Below are 20,584 nucleotides of genomic sequence, written 5' to 3'. Positions count from 1 at the left end.
ATTTCTTGGGCACGTGATTAGCAATAAAGGATTGGAAGTGGATCCAGCAAAGATTGAAGCCATAATCAACTGGGAGAGACCAAAGACACCAATGGAAGTACGAAGTTTTATGGGATTGGCAGGTTACTGCAGAAGATTTGTGCAAGATTTTGCGAAAATAGCTACGCCGTTGACAAAGCTCACCAGGAAGAATCAGAAAGTCGAATGGAATGAGAAGTGCGAGGAAAGTTTCCAAGAATTAAAGAATAGATTAGTATCTTCACCAGTGCTAGTCTTACCGGATGATCAAGGGAAATTTTGTGATCTACAGTGACGCGTCATACAAAGGATTGCGATGTGTTTTGATGTAGCGCGATAAGGTGATAACCTACGCTTCAAGACAACTGAAACCACATAAAGAGAAGTATCCGAAGCATGATTTGGAATTGGCAGCTATAGTATTTGCATTGAAGATTTGGAGGCATTATTTGTACAGGGAAAAGTGTGAGATCTACACGGACCACAAGAGTTTGAAGTATATTTTCACCCAGAAGGAATTAAACATGAGGCAAAGAAGATGGCTCGAATTGATCAAAGACTACGACCGTACCATCAACTATCATCCAGGTAAAGCCAACGTGGTGGTTGACGCTCTTAGCAGAAAAGAAAGGTTAAACATAATAACTTTTTTCGAGGAATTAATCAAGGAATTCGAGAAGCTTGAAATAGAGGTCAGTACCCCATGTATGTCTACAGAGGTGTTGTGTACAATGTCTTTTCAACCAGAACTATTAGAGAAGATTAGAAGATGTCAGGAAGAAGTAATGAGACATGAACGAGATAGTTTGACAGGAGAAGAGATAGGGAGTCAAAAGGATGATAAAGGGATCTTAAGATTTTCTTCCAGAATATGGATACCCAATGTAGCTGAGCTGAAAGATGAAATTCTTCGAGACGCTCACAACTCCAGATACTCAGTTCATCCCGGAAGTACGAAGATGTACATAAACTTAAGAGAAAATTTTTGGTGGCCAAGTATGAAGAAGAAAATTGCAGAATGTCCAATAGTTTCAGACAGAGATCCTCGATTTAATTCAATATTTTAGAGAAGTTTTCAAGATTGTCTCGAAACGAAGCTGAATATGAGTACCGCATATCATCCGTAGACAGACGGTTAAAGTGAAAGGACAATTCAGATTATTGAAGGTATGTTAAGGGTATGTGCACTAGATTTTGAAGGAAGTTGGGACGAACATTTGCCATTGATTGAATTCTCCTACAACAACAGCTATCATGCCAGCAATGGAATGCCGCCTTAAGAAGCTTTGTACGGGAGAAGATGCAGATCTCCGGTATATTGGGAAGAAGTCGGTGAGAGGAAGATTTTAGGTCCCGAATTGATCCAGCAGACGAAGGAGAAAATAGAACTCATTCAGAAAAGATTAGTGGTAGCTCAAGACCGTCAACGCAGATATGCTGATCCTGCCAGAAATGATATGGAATTTGAAGTTGGTGAGGCAGTGTTATTGAAGGTTTCACCTTGGAAGGGTTTATCAAGGTTGGGAAAGAAAGGAAAGCTAAGCCCGTGTTATGTTGGCCCTTTTGAGATTTTGAGGCGTGTAGGAAAGGTTGCTTACGAGTTAGCGTTACCACCTCACATGCAGTATATCCACAACGTGTTCCATATGTCAATGTTGAAGCGTTATTTGCTTGATTCGAATCATGTGATAGAATATGAACCAATCGAGATTCATCCAGATTTGTCTTTTGTAGAGCAACCAGTCCAGATTTTAGATAAGAAGGAAAGAGTGTTTAGGAATAAGTCTGTGTCTTTAGTACGAATCTGGTGGAGGAATCCCAAGATTGAAGAGTCGACTAGGGAGTTGGAAAGCGAAATGCGATCCAAGTATCCTCACTTATTTTCGTAGGCTGATTCTGAGGACAGAATCTTGTTAGGGGGAAGGATGTAATATCCGGGAAAATTATGTGAATATTATGTCTTAAATAAATAAAAATTATGTGTTTTATAAATTTAAAGTAATTATTGCCATAATATTAGATATTGTAGTTGTTATGTGTGTTTCCGTGCGGACCAGAAATTTTTTTGATTGGATAATATGTGTTTAAACTGTATCGATATGAATCTATATGCAATCGAGACGCGTATTTATTAGCGTCTTTATTAAGATATTCGTTTTATTTCATTTTATACGTGTTTAAAGGCATTTTATGTGTTATCAGGATTTTATATTAATTTAGGGATCAGTTATGTTTTTCAAAAATCAATGGACCGGGACCCCACTGGGACGTCAAACCCCACAAAATCTGTGTTTTTATTTTTATAAAATTATTTGTATCTCAAATACCCAATATCTTTGCATTTTTGGATTATTCGCAATTTTTGAGGATTTTTTACATTAATTTTTTATTTTATCGTTTTTAAAATTATTCCCCGTTATTATTATTTTGGGGCCCTAATTATTATAATTAGGGGATAAAAACACCCTTAATTTATTTTGGGGTATAACTTTTTTAAAAATATAAATACCATGTTATATTTATTTTATTCATTTTATTCTCAAAATGTTCTAAAAATATATATAATTCAGAAAATAGAAAAGGGGTGTGGGGGTGTTCTTGAACCTCTACAGATCGATCCCCTAGTTTCATATGATTCTGAATCCCATTTTTGAAGTTCGAATAGTCGAATTAAAGCTCTCTTCACGCTCTATCTTTTGACATAAACATCGTTAGCAAAGGTGAATTATACTGCTATTTCATTTTTTTATATAATTTTGTTATTTAAATTCATTTTGATGCTAGAGTAATCGTTTGATGTTTTTGTTGATGGGTAATTATTCCTGGGATTTCAACGAACGGTTTAGCATCTTGTTTCGTTAATTTTGATTCCGATTTGGGTGAGTTGGAGTTTTAAGTTTTCAATTTTTTTCAATTCGATTTTCTGGACTATAGTGATGTTCTTGATGTTGTTTGATGATTGGGTCAGTTTTAAGTTAATCCGGGCTTCGTTTTGATACCACGAACTCGAGTTTTGGTACTGATTTGGCTGAAATCAAGATTTTCCGATTTGGTTCATCGGAAAGGGGTCGGATTTCGCCGGAATCAGGGTTTGGATTGATGTTGAAGGTCGTTGCTGTTAGAGCCGAGTTACTGGAAAGATTTGGAGTCGATTAGAGGCAAAGATAGCAGCGTTTGGAATGGTTTTGAGGGCAGCCGGAGTCGGTTTCCGGCGACCGGAACCAGTACCGTGTTCTGGGTTTTCCAGAATCCGGTGGTCATGTTCTTGGTCCACCAGTCACCGGCCCCTTCCCCTGCCGCCTTTGATCCATTTTCCGGCTATTCCCTTTTTTGATTTATGTTTCTGGTTTTCTGTTTTAAATTTAAATCAAAATTCATTTTTCTGTTTTAAAAATCATTTATTTTAATTTCAAAAATCAATTACTTAATATTTATAATTCTAAAAATTATTTTCTTGATTATTTTAAATTCCTAAAATTATTTTCTTTTATTATTTTCAAAAATCTAATTTGATTTAATTTATTATAATTTATTTTAGTTAATTATTTATGAATTTAATTAATTGATTAAAATCATTTAATCAGTTAATTTTATTTATAAATAGTTAAATAAATATAAACTATTTATAATTAATTTAAATAATTCCTAAAAATTATTTTTAAGGTTTTAAAAATTATGTTGTGGTATTAAAAATCAATTGATATTACTATTAATTGATCTATTTCTATTTATTTCTTATTTTATTCATAATAATTAAACCGTCCGTCCGTTTAATACGAAACGAACGCGTATAGAATCAGAAAAATATTGTGCTTCCAATAAAAATACTTTTGAGTCCTAATTTCTTTTGTATTGCGTTGACAATTGATTTGTGTATCAGTTTGAGTTGGTATCTGATCGGTAAATATTATTATTAATCTGATTTTCATTTTGAACGTACTGAGATATATCTTATGACGATCTGACTTATGTGATACATGAATTATGTGATTATGTGTTATATGAATACCATGATTACGTGCTAGGTGATATGCATACTATTTGTTTACAGTTTAAAATGCCATGAGTAGCTATAAACGATCGGGTAGATGTCAAGACGTATTGTTACGTCGATTGAGTTTGGTTTTGTTAATTAAGATAGTCCTTTTGTTTATAGAATCGAGTAGCAAGGAGTGTGGTCAAGAGTTAGACGGAGATAGTAGCCAACAGCTATAAGCCAGAATAATAGTAAGAAGTTTTTGAGCATACCAGGCAAGTACCCCTAACTTCACTTATCGTTCAAGTGATGTTTATTTTGAATTATATAATGCCAATATACCTACCTTCACTTATTATTCAAGTGATACTACTATGAATCTTATTCGGCAAATATTTATATCTTCAATTATCGTTCAAGTGATGATTATTCTGACTTCATTATTCAATTTTTATACTATTCTATGTTCAGAATAGTTAAACGTTTTGACATTTCACTACAAATTACTCTATACAGTAAAACTTTGATTTGAGATTAGAGAATAACTAATTGTTCTAGTTCTTTCGCCATCGGTTGTTGAGATAACTCGGGACCATGAGAAGTGGGGAGTTATATGGTTAAGGATGTCATTTGATTCGACTCCTTTGACGGAAAATTGTTTTTATGGATTGGATGGTAGCGTAAGAGGCCGCGGCGGCGGTCCAGTGTGAGCCATGTATTATACTTGATTATAATACCTCGCTAGGCCAATATGTACCTTGGGTGCCCCGTTTGTTTAGTTGGATATGCTTCGACATACCGGTGTTGCTCCGTGGCTGATCACCGACGGCAACATACCGTCGTCCGAGTAATCTAATCCAAAACAAAAAGGATTTACAAAAATATTATTTATTATTAAAACTTATATCAGTTTTTGATACTGTTCAGGTATTGTTGTTTGGTTTTGCTCCTCAGATATATTGTTGTTTTTTTCTAAATCATAAGCTATATACTGCTTGCTGAGCATTTCTTTCGCTCATACTTGTTTCATATCGTAATTCTTTCAGCTAGACCATGACAATCTTGAGTTCCAGGTCTGATCAGAGGTTGTGTGCTTATAAATAGTTTGGTGTGATTTTCAGGTAGATAGTTTGGAACGCTTAACTAGTCTAGAGGTTTGTAATAAAGTTTGAATAAATTATAAAACTAATTAGACTTATGGTTTGTAATAACAGTTGGTTTGTATTAGTGCATGTTCCATACTATAACCTGTGATCGATCTAGTTGCATGCAAGGGGTCTTAATTATTATATTATTCCGTTGTGATTATTTTGTTACGGTTTATTGGCTAGTGACCCCCAAATCTAGGCCCTGGGTTTGGAGGGCGTCACAAAGATGAAAGACTCAAATCAAACATACCTTTGGCATTGTCGTTTAGGTCATATAAATAAGAAATGCATTTCCAAATTACAAAAAGATGGTTACTTGGATAAGTTTGATTTTGAATCATATGAAGAATGCAAAGCTTGTCTCATTGGAAAAATGGCTAAAGCTCCTTTTACCGGACAAAGTGAAAGGGTCGCCGAACGATTAGGACTTATACATAGTGATGTATGTGGTCCAATGCGTATGATGGCAAGAGGTGGCTTTTACTACTTCATTACTTTTACTGATGATTTCAGTAGATATGGATATGTGTATATTTTGAAGAACAAATCCGATTCTTTTGAAGAACAAATCTGATTCTTTTGAAAAGTTCAAAGAATATAAGGCTGAAGTGGAAAAGTAAATAGGGGAAAGTATAAAAGTTCTACGATCAGATTGTGGAGGAGAATACTTAAGCCTCGAGTTTAAAGGTTTCTTGAAGGAGTTTGGTATCGTATCATAACTTACTCCTCCTGGAACGCCTCAATGGAATGGAGTTTCTGAGAGGAGAAATCGTACCGTGTTGGACATGGTGCGATTGATGATGAGTCTAGCAGATCTTCCAATAAGTTTCTGGGATTATGTTCTAGAAACGGTTGCATATACACTAATCTGAGTTCCAACTAAATCGGTTCAAAAGACTCCATATGAGATATGGACTGAGAAACGTCACAACATGTCTTTTATGAAAGTATGGGGATGCGAAGCGTTTGTGAAACGCTTGGTGTCTGACAAGCTGGGACCAAAATCGGATAAATGTTATTTTGTGGGATATCCTGAAGAAACTAAAGGGTATAGTTTCTATAATACTACTGAGAACAAAGTGTTTGTTGCTCGAACCGCTGTAATTCTTGAAAGAGAGTTACTTTCAAAGAAATTAGTGGAAGGACTATAAATCTCGATGAAGATCGAGTTGTATAAAATAATATTGAACCAGAGTTGGAAAATGGGCAGGAAGTACATTAAGATGTTCCTGCTCCGGAAACACAGGATGTTCGTAGATCTAGTAGGGCTCATCATGAGCCAGAGAGATATTATAGATTTCTCTTGACTCAAGATGATGATGTAATGCTCATAGATAATAATGAGCCTCTTACCTACCAAGATGCTATGAACAGTATGTTGGATTTTAAACGCAGCGGGGGCATGGCAAAACACTTTTACACATACAAAATCCAAATAAAAGCATACAGATCATGAATAAAAATTCGAGGGATCGAATCTAACCTTTTAAAATAATTCGGAGACAACGATCAGAGATCCTTAGCAGTTGCTCCTCAAGTGTGAAGCACTCCACCGGTATCCACCAAGAAAACGATGTTAAGGAGGAGGAAGGAGGTGGAGAGAATTGGGTTTTCCAAACTTTTTTGGGTTTTCGGGTTAGAATAAAATTAGGGTCTATAATAGTGTATTTATAGGCAAAAATTTCAGCTGAAATTTTCCAGTAAATATTATTATTATTATCCCATTTATTATTCTCATTAATAATTAAAACACCTTTTAATCATTAATCCTTTTTCTAAACACTTTAGAAATAATTCTCTCTCTTGATTTAATTTCCAAAAATTAAATCATTTAATTAATAATATTAAGAACTTTTCTTAATTAATTTATAATCAATTAAATCTCATTTAATAAATTATTAAATTTACCAATTAATTATTTATTTCATAAATAAATAATTATTTAGCCATTATTAATTAATTCCTCCACCATTAAATCATTCTCTTTTTATGGTGTGACCCTGTAGGTTCAATATTAAGCCTGTAGTAGAAATAAATAATAATAAAACTATTTTATCATTATTTATATAAATTCTCTAATTTATTAAATATGATTAATTAATTAATCATATTTATTCTACATCGTGAGGGATACTTCTCAGCATATCGCGACTATCCGGATAATATGAATTCACTGCTTAGAATATCAAGAACCTATTCAGTGAATAGTTACCGTACAATAAACTCCTTCTACCCTACAATGTCCCGATTAAATACAAGGCATGGATCTCGTGTCAAGCCTATCTAATTCAATCACTTGCTTACCATTTACTATGCGTAGTTCTATGCAAATTAGAAACTCCTTTCTAACTTCATTCACTCTGGCCAGAGATTCCTGAACTAGCATAAGTGGATCAGCCTTGAACATTCGCTTCCTTCACTGGAAGGGGTAGATCCTTTATTGATCATACACTATCTTCGTGTACAAATTCCTATACCCAGAAGAGCCCTAATAATTGTCCCTGGAGACTAAGAACTAAACCAAAGCATAGTTCAGTGTACACAAGATGACTATGATGATCTCAAGTCTAAGGATACTTGTACAACTATCACTATGTGAACAATTGCTGACACGTGAGTGAACTCCATTAGTTGTTCAGCTGTACGAGTCATGTTCAGTGAACTTATTCTATAATAAGCACCTACATACTAGCTATAGTGTCACCACACAAATGTCTATGAGAACAGACATCCTTCATAATGAAGCAAGCATAGTATGTACCGATCTTTGCGGATTATTAATTACCAGTTAGTAATCCTATGACCAGGAACTATTTAAGTTTAGAGTTATCATCTTTTTAGGTCTCACTATTATGATCTCATCATAATCCATAAAAAGCTTTACTCTAAACTATGGTATATCTTATTTAAACACTTAAATAGATAAAGCCCGTAATAAAAACAAAACAAGTCTTTATTAATATCAATGAAATCAAAACAGATTACATAAAAGTTATTCCTAAATCCTAATACATGATTGGACTTAGGACATATTCCTTTCACAGTCCAGACTCCGAGAGATGGCTAGAGGCCATGAAATCCGAAATGGAATCCATGTATCAAAATAAAGTATGGATTTTAGTTGATCCACCTGAAAGGGTAATACCTATAGGATGCAAGTGGGTTTTCAAGAAGAAAACTGACATGAATGGTAAAGTACAGACCTATAAAGCGCGACTGGTGGCAAAAGGTTTCAAACAAGTTCATGATATAGACTATGATGAGACCTTTTCACCAGTTGCTATGGTCAAGTCCATCAGGATTTTGCTAGCAATAGCTGCTTACTACGACTATGAGATTTGACAAATGGATATCAAAACCACTTTCTTAAATGAGAGCCTTGATGAGGATGTATACATGATACAACCTGAGGGTTTTTTCAATCCCAAGTTTGCTAAGATGTTCTGTAAGTTGCTTCGATCTATTTATTGATTGAAACAAACCTCAAGGAGATGGAATCGTCATTTTGATGAAACAATCAAAGAATTTTGCTTTATTCAAAATGAAGATGAATCATTTGTTTACAAGAAGGTTAGTGGGAGACATGTGGCATTCCTAGTACTATATGTAGATGACATATTATTAATAGGGAATGACATACCTTCTCTACAGGCTGTTAAGACTTGGTTGGAAAATAGTTTCTCGATGAAGGACTTAGGTGTGCTACCTATATATTAGGGATCAAGATCTATAGAGATAGATCAAAAAAATTAATCGGCCTAAGTCAGAGTACATACATTGACAAAATATTGCATCGTTTTGGGATGTAAGAGGCAAAAAGAGGATATGTCCCAATGTCTCATGGGATATTAATCTCAAAAGACAACTGCCCTAAATCATTAGATGATAAGGGCCGTATGAGCAAAGTTCCATATATTTCGACAATTGGATCTATAATATATGCGATGATATGTATTCGTCTTGATGTTTCGTATGCCTTGAGCATGACGAGCAGATACTAGTCTAATCCTGGTGAGGGTCACTAGGCAGCTGTCAAGAATATTCTTAAGTACTTGAAAAGGACTAAAGATTCATTCTTGGTGTATGGAGGAGATGAGAAGCTGGTTGTAAAGGGTTACACTGACGCCATCTTTCAGACAGACAGAGACGATTCAGTATCTCAGTCAGGTTTTGTGTTTTGCCTTAATGGAGGTGCTATAAGCTGGAAGAGTTCAAAGTAAGAGACAGTAGCTGATTCTACAATGGAAGCTGAGTATATTGCTGCCAGTGAAGCAGCCAAAGAGGCTGTTTGGATACGGAAATTCATAACGGGACTTGGTGTGGCTCCATTGATCACAGATCCAATTGATCTTTAATGTGATAATAATTGAGCCATCACGCAGGCTAAAGAACCAAGGTCCCATTCTCGGGAAAAGCATATACTTAGGAGATATCACCTCATTCAAGAGATTAATGAAAGAGGAGATATACATATATGTAAAGTGCATACTGATGATAATGTTACAGACCCACTAACTAAGGCTTTATCACAGCAAGAACACAAAGGTCATACTAGTTCCATGGGTATTAGATACATAAGTGATTGGCTCTAGTGCAAGTGGGAGATTGTTAGTGTTTGTGCCCTAGAGACAAAACTATTATGTTTATATTATGAAACATTTAGATTATTAATTATGATTATATGGAATATTCTTTAGTAATTTATTATATCTTTATTTTCTGTGATAAGATATTAGATTAATAAATATCCTTGGAATATAATATGTAAATCTATATCTCTAAGTACGTGAATTAGAAATGAGATTATGAGAATAGTATTGATATTCCTAAAGGTCCCTAGTCAAATATTATTGTTAAGGGACGATAATAAATACATTGAGACTAGTGTGTTTGTTGGTTGATGATCACATCTCATTGATCATAGGTATGGTGATACTGAAGTCAAAACACAGGCACATGTATTAAATACATTGAGACTAGTGTGTTTGTTGGCTGATGATCACATCTCATTGATCATAGGTATGGTGATACTAAAGTCAAAACACAGACACACGTATTAAATACATGGTGCTGGATTGACCCCTTGTGAGATACTACATGTTTATAGTGTCATAAGTTAATCTCAGAGTGATAATGATGTATTGGTCCTTTGACCTGAAATCATTATATTTCTATATGATAATTAATATACTTTGATACTATTGAAAGTTATTCTTGACCGGGTAATAATAAAAGTAAAAATTGGGTACATTATGAATCGTATGAGAAATATGAATGATCTAGATGGGATTTAGCCCTCATTTATTAAAGGATTGATATTATTCGCCTCTTGATTGAGTATGACTATAAAATGCATGACCGTGCTCAAATACTGATTTGTTTAATAGTTTACTCATTGATCAAGAAAAGAAGGATTGAACGTTAACAGAGGATGACACAATGCATGCCTCGAGTTTGATCTATAATATAAGGTTAGAAGGTATATATTATATTGTACATTATTCACGAAAGGTTTAATTGATCACCGATTTAATTATTATTACTTGGGTAACAATGATGTATTACTAGATTCCGCTCATTATTTATGATTTTAAATTAGATTTAAAATTATTGCCAACGTAATAATAACCTAAAGGGTCACACAAAGAATGATTGGAGGATTATTTAATTTAAATTCGGATTTAAATTAAATGTAATTCGAATTATTTATTATTAATTAAGTGTGACTTAATTAATTAAATAAATTAGGAAATTTGAATTTATTATTAAATCCGAAATTAAGTTATTGGATGATTAAGTGAGACTTAATAATACAATAATTAGAATTTCGAATTTAATAATAATAATAACCCTAAAATTCAGTTTAGAATTGGAGGCCCATTAGCTCTTGCCTCTATAATATCTTTTTCTAATAGAATTAGGGTTACACGTTTTATTTGATAAAACATAAACCCTAGCAGCTTGAAGAGAGATAGAGAGAGCAAGAAGGCGGCCTCAAGAATGTGCTAGTACACACCCATCCTCCGGGCAATCATTCGTGTGGATACCTTAAAGGCGTAGATCGTTCCAGCGACGAGCTACGTGGTGATCATTCAAGACCTCCATCTTTCCATTAACGTAAAGCTTCTTAAGGTAAACATACTGAACTACGAATTAAATATTATTTTTTGCATGGATCCTGCGGTGGGTTTCAATTTCTAAGATTTAAATTTACACTTTTTGTTGCATTTATGTGCTAAAAACCCTTCACTTATCATCCCAACAACCGCAATCATCCTAATTTCAGTTGGAGCAACACTCAGAATGCGGTTCAACAGCCTTATTAGCGGTGTCTAGCTAAGCAGTACAACCGCCCTGGTTTTCAGCAACCGCAATATGCACCAAGACAACAACTCCAGTTGCAACAAGTCAAAGAAAAATCTGAATTAGAGGAGTTGAAACTTATGTGCAAGAGTCAAGCCGTTTCTATCAAGACCTTGGAAAATCAAATAGGGCAAATTGTCAATGCCTTGCTTAATCGTCAACCTGGTACACTACCTAGTGACACTGAAGTGCCAGGAAAGAGGGAAGCTAAGGAGTAGGTAAAGGCAATCACTTTAAGGTCTGGAAAGGTCGCAAATCCCGAACAAACTCAAGTGTTGACTGAAGAAGCAGAGGCTGAGAAAGAAGTAGAGCAGCTGGAAGTAGAAGTTGAACCAAGAAAGACTACTATTGAGCACACTCCTCCTGAGGGTAATACAGAGGAGAAACAGATATATCCTTCACCACCTTTTCCTAAGAGGCTGTAGAAGAAAAAGCTGGACAAGAAATTTAAGAAGTTTCTGGAGGTGTTCAAGAAACTTCATATGAACATACCTTTTGTTGAGGCTCTTGAGCAGATGCCTAGTTATGCAAATTTTATGAAAGGTATTCTCTCTCGGAAAGTGAAGCTTGATGATTTAGAGACAGTCGCTCTTACGGAGGAATGCAGTGATGTGCTACAACAGAAGTTGCCTCCGAAGCTTAAAGATCCAGGAAGCTTCACTATTTCTTGTACTATTGGAAAATTGTCTTTTGATAGATTGTGAGCTAGCATTAATCTAATTCCATTATCAATCTTCAAGCAGTTCGACTTACCTGATCCAAAATTGACTTATATGACCTTGCAGTTAGCCGATCATTCTATTACATATCCGCGAGGTATTGTGGAGAATATCTTGGTCAAGGTTGATAAACTCATCTTCCCTACTGATTTCGTAATTCTTGATTTCGAGGAGGATAAGAAGATTCCCATAATCTTGGGAAGATCTTTCTTGGTGACTGGCCAAACCTTGATAGATGTGCAGAAGGGTGAGCTCACAATGCGAGTGCTGGATCAGGATGTAACTTTTAATGTGTTCAATGCTATGAAATTTCCTACGGAAAATGAGGAATGCCTAAAAGTGGAGTTGTTTGATTCTGTGGTTACTTCAGAACTTGATCAATTGCTAAGGTCTGATGCCTTAGAGAAATCCTTATTGGGAAATTCAGATAGTGAAGATGACGAAGGTGAAGAACAATTGCAGTATTTGAATGCTTCTCTCTGGAAGACGAAGATGGATATGCCTTTTGAATCTCTTGGAATGGAGGAATTAAACAAAGCTCCTAAACGCCTCAAGCCATCTATTGAGGAAGCTCCCACTCTTGCGCTTAAGCCTTTACCCGAGCATTTGAGGTATGCATTTTTAGGTGATGCATCTACTTTGCCTGTTATTATTGCATATGACCTTACAGGTAGTGATGAGGAAAAGCCTTTGAGGATTCTGAGCGAGTTCAAATTGGCAATTGGCTGGACTATAGCAGATTTAAAGGGAATCAGCCTTGTATGCATAAAATTCTGCTAGAGGAAGGTAGCAAGCCTATGGTCGAGTAGAAAAGAAGACTTAATCCAATCATGAAAGAAGTAGTGAAGAAGAAAATTCTTAAGTGGCTAGATGCAAGAATCATCTATCCTATTTCAGATAGTTCTTGGGTAAGCCTGGTTCAATGTGAGCCAAAGAAAGGTGGTATTAATGTGGTAGCAAATGAGAAGAATGAGCTTATTCCTACTAGAACAGTCATAGGGTGGAGAGTTTGCATGGATTACAGGAAGTTGAACAAGGCTATAAGGAAGGATCACTTCCCTCTTCCTTTCATTGATCAGATGCTTGATAGATTGGCTGGGTATGATTACTATTGTGTTCTGGATGGCTATTCAGGTTACAATCAGATTTGTATCGCTCCAGAAGATCAGGAGAAAACTACCTTCACTTGTCCATTTGGTACTTTCGCTTTTAGACGAGTTTTGTTTGGTTTGTGTGGTGCACCATCCACATTTCAGAGATATATGATGGCCATCTTTTCTGATATAATTGGACAGAATGTGGAGGTGTTCATGGATGACTTCTCTGTATTTGGTGATTTTTTTTGTGAATGCTTGCAAAATCTTGGACACGTTCTCAAAAGGTGTGTTGAGACCAATCTGGTTCTCAATTGGGAGAAATGTCACTTTATGGTGCGACAGGGAATTATTCTCGGGCACAAGGATTCTAGTAAGGGTCTAGAGGTGGACAAGGCCAAGGTGGGGGTCATTGAGAATCTTCCTCCACCTATTTCTGTTAAGGGAATTCACAGTTTTCTTGGTCATGCGGGTTTCTATAGGCATTTCATCAAAGACTTCTCTGAGATTTCAAAGCCATTGTGCAGTTTGCTAGAGAAAGATGTCCCTTTCAAGTTTGATGACGAGTGCCTTGCTACTTTTGAGACTTTGAAGAAGAGTTTAATCACGGCACTGGTCATAACTGCACTTGATTGGAATGAACCTTTTGAGATGATGTGTGATGCAAGTGACTATGTAGTTGGAGCAGTTCTTGGATAGAGGAAGAATAATATATTTTATGTGGTCTATTATGCTAGTAAGACTCTTAATGGTGCTCAACTGAATTACACTACTAGGGAGAAAGAACTTTTGTCTATTGTCTATGGTTTTGAGAAATTTTGATCTTATCTACTTGGGACTAAGGTGATAGTTTTCACTGATCACGCTGCAATTCGATATCTCGTCTCAAAGAAGGACTCAAAGCCTAGACTGATTAGATGGGTTCTTTTGCTTCAATAATTTGAACTGGAGATCAAGGACATAAAGGGGACTGAAAATCAAGTCACTGATCATCTCTCGTGCTTAGAAAATCCTAATGCTACTTCATTGGATAAGACATTGATAACTGAGTCTTTTCCCGATGAGCAGCTGTTTGGAGTGCAAGAAGAAGAACTGTGGTTGGCAGACATTGTGAAATACCTGGTGAGTAATATCATGCCTCCCAATTTATCTTATGCTCAACGGAAGAAGTTTCTATATGAAGTGAAGTGGTATATGTGGGATGAGCCGTTTCATTTTCGACAAGGAGCTGACCAAATCATCAGGATATGGATTCCTTACAGCGAAACGGGGGGATCTTGCGAGATTGCCACTCAACGGCTTATGGAAGACATTATGGGTGAGAAAAGACCGCAGCTCGTGTCCTTTAAGCAGGATTCTTTTGGCCGGCATTATTTAAAGATGCTCACCAGTTCGTCTTAAAATGTGATCAATGTCAACGTGTGGGTAATATGTCCAAAAGGGATGAGATGCCTCTTAATGTGCTTCTCGAGGTTGAAGTCTTCGATGTTTCAGGAATTGACTTCATGGGGCCATTTGTCTCATCTTGTAATAATCAGTATATCTTGTTTGCGGTTGATTATGTGTCGAAATGGGTGGAAGTTAAGGCGTTGCCAACAAACGATGAAAAAGTGGTGCTTAATTTTCTTCACAAGCAGATATTCACAAGGTTTGGAACTCTAAGAGTCATCATCAGTGATGAGGGGCCGCATTTTTGCAATCACAAGTTCACTGCTATGATGAGAAGGTATAATGTGAATCATCGCATTGCCACGGCTTATCATCCTCAGACAAATGGTCAAGCTGAGGTGTCTAAAAGAGAGATCAAGTGCATTTTAGAGAAAGTTGTGTGACCGTCGAGGAAAGATTGGTCTTTGAAGCTTGATGAAGCTGTTTGGGTGTATAGAACAGCATATAAGACTCCATTGGGAATGTCGCCGTTTCAGTTGGTTTATGGTAAGGGGTGTCATTTGTCTGTGGAGCTCGAGCATAAGGTATATTGGGCTTTGAAGAAATTGAATCTTGACTTGGATGTGGCTGGAAAGAAGAGGGTGCTTCAATTGAATGAACTCAAGGAGTTTCGACTTCAAGCTTATGAGAACAACAAAATGTATAAGGAGAAAGTCAAGAGGTGGCACGATTGAGGTCTAGTGCTCAAATCATTTGTGTCGGGGTAACAAGTTCTCTTGTTCAACTCTCGTCTCCATTTTTTTCCTAGAAAGTTGAAGTCAAGATGGTCAGGGCCCTTCATAATCAAAACTGTGTTTCCACATGGAACGGTGGAAATTTTTGAGAATGATTCGGGCCAGGCATTCAAGGTAAATGGTCAGAGTTTGAAGCATTACTATGGGGACATGGCAAACCGCGAGGTGGTTAGTGTCGTTTTATTGTCCATTTGAGCTCAAGGTTCTACGTCGAGCTAGCAACGTAAAAGAAGTGCTTTTTGGGAGGCAACCTAAGTTTGTTGTACATTAGTAAGTAGAGGAAACAAGAAGAAAAGAGAAAATCACAAAAAAATCAGAAAAAGAAAAAATTCAGGGCTCACTTCTTAAGCTTGGCGCGCCCGCGCTGTCCTAGCGCGCGGCCGTGCCGATTTCATAGAAACATGGTGCGCCCGCGCTGTTACAGCGCGCGGCCGCGCCGATTTGGCAAAAGTAGTGCGCGGCCACGCGCTCGCGCTGTCTCAGCGCGCGGCCGCACCGTGTCCCGACTCAGGAAAAAAAATAAAAGGCAGTTAAGGGGGAAAAAGGGGGATTTTGTTCCAAAATCAATTCCCAACCGAATTTTACTCACCCACATCCCATAATTCCCTCTCCAAATCAAACCCATTACTCCCATTATTCCCATAATCAAATCCTACTTCTATTCCATATATAATTCTCTTTTCACCACCTATATATACATACACCTCATACACAAACTTCTTCACCAATTCATAAATTCTCAAACACAAATTCTCTCTCAAACACAAATCTTATTCTCTCTACTCACTTCCAATGGCACCCAAGAGACAAAGGACACAAGTCGACAGCAGCACCACTGATTCATCAAGTATGGTTAGTGTAAGGCCAAGGTTCTCTACTCCCGAGGCTGAAGCAGAGTATACTAGGTTTCTTCGAAGCCAATCATTAAGAAGCGAGGTTTTTTGCCATCGATAAAGGATGGTAAGCTATTGGAGACAATTCAGGAGATGGGTTGGGTTTCTTTTTGTGAGGAACCCGCTGCTGTACCTATGAGTGTTGTGCAGGAGTTTTATGCTAATGCAAAGGGGGAGAAGAATGGTTTCACGGTGGTTAGGGGGATGAAGGTGGATTATAGTGCAGGACCAATAAGGAGGGTAGTTAAGCAGCCCGCGAAAAAACCTGGTCAAGACATTTGGAAAGATAAAACTTCGGAGGACTTTGACTTGGATTTGATTGTGGCAACTCTTTGTGTGCCTAAGACTCATTGGACATTCAAGAGAGGCACAGCTGATTATGCCACATTCCCTGCTTCTTGTATGAACAGATTTGCCTGTGCTTGGAATACCTTTATTTGTGCTTATATTCTGCCATCGTCTCATATGCATGAGGTTACGGTAGAGTGAGCACACTTTATGGGGTATTCTGAAGGGTGATTATGTGGATATTAGTAGGATTATTCACCGTGGTATTCTACGATTTTTGAGAGGGAGCACTACAGGTTCTATACCCTATGCGTCCATAGTGACGAGGTTGTGTGCGGCAGTTCGTGTTCGTTGGACCACACATGAACAACTTCAGCTCCCTAGTGTTGCCATTGATAGTTCGACTATATTGCACATGGTGGAGTGGTATGGTGGTAAGCCCGATCCTAAGGGTCTTGGTTATTCGTTTGATATGCTTTCGGGCAAGCGTCCAGCTGATCAGTATTATGATGGTGGGTCGAAGAAAGCCCGTGAAACGGGTTGGAGAGCTCAATTGGGTGAGGAGATAGAACCGTCACAGATTAAGGAACCATCGAAGAAGAGCAATACGCAGTACAGGCATTTGGTGAGGAGGATGGATGCGATGCATGACATCCACAGCAGGTTCACACGTGATCTCACCCAAGCATTGGGGACAGCTTTAGAGCCACCGGTGTTGATATCCAGTGGCCAGTTTTTTGTGAGGATTTCGTGTATCCACCTCCGGACACACCTAACACTCCACCTATTGAGGGTGAGGAGCCTGATTCTGATTAGGTATTCCTGAATTCCTTACTATTACCTTCATTGAGGACAGTGAATATTTTAAGTTTGGGGGTAGTAGTTGAAGGAATATGTTTTTGTGTGAGTCTCATATAGTTGCATATTCATGATAGTTTAGTTCATATAGTTTGCATATTTTGCCAAATAGTTTTTTTATTATTTTTGATAGTTTTATGTTATTTTGTTCATATAGTTTCCATGCATTTGCATTATAACATAATCCCTTAGATAATTTTTCCAGTTGACTTGTGATATTGATGCTAGTGTAATGATGTCGTGTTTAGAGATGTTAAGTCGTATTAAGTTGATTTGCATGCTAGAGACACTTGTATTTCACTAAGTCTTATAGGTTGCTAGAGTGCTAGATCATAGTCATAGTTTGTTTATTTGTCGAAGTGTAATCACTTGTTTATATTTAGAATTTAGGATATTCTCTTAATAATAAAAGACATGGATATTTAAAATTGCAGAAAATTGGATTTCATTGCTAGTTGTTGTTAGGGAGAAAACACGTGCTAATATTCACGCAAGTATACGCGTTCGCAAGTAGTATAAGATATATATCAGATTCGTTCCCATAGAGACTGGTTTAGGTTAAGTTCAATTTATGCACCTATGCAACAATGTATGATTATCGCTCAATGCTAAGACAAATAACAAATTGGGTTTTTATTAAACTAAGAGATTATACTAAATAACATTAACTAAGAGAATTGAGGTTGAATTACTATATATGACAAACATGGGATTCTAACTTCATTACTACTTCATTCAATATCCTTATTATTCTTAACCTTAGCATGTGATGGTGATGACACTAATCAGATAACACGAAACTGATAAATGTCAACTTTCGTTGCACGAGTACCATTCTACCAGACATCCACAAAAGAGATAGAAGCTGAATAGGTACCAATTATATTAAGACCCTATATGTCTATAGAATTTGACAACATAACGGTTTAAGCATAAGTTATCTATCTTGATTACATAGGGCAAGTAAAACGGTTAGAGTTACCTATTAATCATGCATACAATATATGAACCTATGCTAGCATGGCAAGTTCTAAACCTCTATATTCATTGTCGCTTCAATAGAGATTAACACGCTATCTTATATGTTAGCTACATACATAAGATGAATAAGCACAACCAATACTAGGATATCAATCAATCACCACACACCAAGATATCGAAACAAATTAATTATTGAAATCCATAAGTAAATCCGCTAGAACCCCATGACAACGATTAGCCCATAATCGAACTCATCGTCACTATGGGTTCCAATGAAAGCATGGTATAAAACAAGGTCTTAATAAATTGAATAATAATTAAAGTACGAATAAATGAGATCTAGGTTCAACAAGAATGAAAACGAGCATCCAAAGTTACAACTAATTCAAAAAATCACAAGTTGAAAATAAGATCTTCTTTTTCGGAGTTGTTTTGTGCTTCTAGTTCTTCTCCTTGGTATCCCAATCTTCCCGGATGATGAAAACCCTTTTTTTAAGTATATACGCCCCTAGTTGACCTGGACCCTTAAAATCGTAAAATTCCACTCAAAAATGGTTTTTTCAGCGAAATAAGCGACCAGCCGCGCCTTGGGCGGGCGCTCAGCTCCTGTCTGGAAAAATTTCTGATGAATCTTGTTTTGGCCATAACTTGAGTTCTACTCGTTAGAATTAGGCGATTCAACTGCCCACGCGAAGCTAACGAGATTCTCTTCAACTTGACAATGGCCTTGGCTTCCAAATCTGATCACTTTTTATCATATTTCCTTTAAAAGCTTATTTCTTCATTTAACTGATACCTGAAATGCAATAACACAAAAACACATCAAAATACCAACAACTTGAGTCCAAAACACCAATTTAAGCTTGTAATAAAGCATTCCAAGTGGATATAAAATCCACTTATCACACCCCCAAACTTGAGTCGATGTTTGTCCTCAAGCATAAACAGACTCAAAATTACAAAACAAACCTAATGCATGAATGCAACTACGTGAATGCAACTAAATGATAATGCAATCGATCCCCTCAGAATAACCATAACCAAATGAATAAGCCAATACCTCTAAGAATGCAATGACTTTAAACAGAGCTCAAATAAATCCCACAAACCAACTCATAAACCAGAAACGTGCGTGTCTGGAATGCTTAAAAGATATTTCTCGATACTAGATCAATAACCATAACTTATCTATCATCGAAACAATCAAAAGTTTATAAACAGAATAGACAATAAACACATTATGACTCACAACACCTCCTTTCTACTAGAGTTATACAAGGATTCACACTATTATTGAACACATAGCAAAGATGCTTATTTGATCGTACAATGAATGAGGTCCCAAAAGACTTATGCAATAATACCCATATAGAGAGCGTTAGGTTAGCGGATCCCAGACTATAAAAGCCTTAGGTCATTAGGCACAAAGTCCCCTAGAACTTAATAACTCGAGTATTAAAGAGCTCCATCTTGATCAATTATGCATAAACAAATACTTTTTTTCTTTTTTTTTCCTTTTTTTTTCTTTTCTGAATGAGTGTGTTTCGCTCCTTCTCATTCAACCCTAGACTACTCATAAAAATATGAGCCGGCTATTAGCCATTTGACGCCTAGCCCTACAACTAGCAATAAAATCCAAGTTTTTCTCCAGATAAAAAAAAATCAGTGTTTTTACATCATTACGAGAATATAACAAATTCTAAATATAACCAAGTGATTAACTCTCAACAACAAACAAGTATGATCATGATCTAGATCAAAAGCAACCCTATAAGACTTTATGAAAATATTTATTTCTGGTATACAAATCAATTCATTAAGACTTAAACATCCCTCTATTCGTCATCACCACACTGAAATCAACATCAACTTATCAAATATCATAGTTCATCTTAAGGGATCATGCTAAATATGCATGCAAATGCAACTATATGAAATCACATAAAAACAAACAAATATGTCCTAAATGAACAATCATGCAAAAATATGAATGAACTACAACTAAACATGCAATATGAATCTATATGAATCTATATGGATACACACACTACTAATCCTTACAT

General features: G+C 36.4%; 1 protein-coding gene across 1 annotated transcript in view; it reads left to right on the top strand.

The window, feature by feature from the left end:
* Window positions 1–17,508, top strand: part of LOC141660144 (uncharacterized) — a 62,652-nt gene extending 45,144 nt beyond the window's left edge. The window contains exons 9-10 of the mRNA XM_074467105.1: window positions 12,895–12,983; window positions 16,909–17,508. Coding sequence (XP_074323206.1) covers window positions 12,895–12,983; window positions 16,909–17,508 — 689 coding nt within the window. The remainder of the gene's footprint in view (window positions 1–12,894; window positions 12,984–16,908) is intronic.
* The last annotated feature ends 3,076 nt before the right edge of the window (window positions 17,509–20,584 follow it).

This window comes from Apium graveolens, chromosome 5 (assembly GCF_009905375.1).
Source record: "Apium graveolens cultivar Ventura chromosome 5, ASM990537v1, whole genome shotgun sequence".
NCBI lineage: Eukaryota > Viridiplantae > Streptophyta > Magnoliopsida > Apiales > Apiaceae > Apium > Apium graveolens.
The sequence above is the reverse complement of the archived record's forward strand: the minus strand, read 5'-3'. Positions and strand labels throughout refer to the sequence as shown.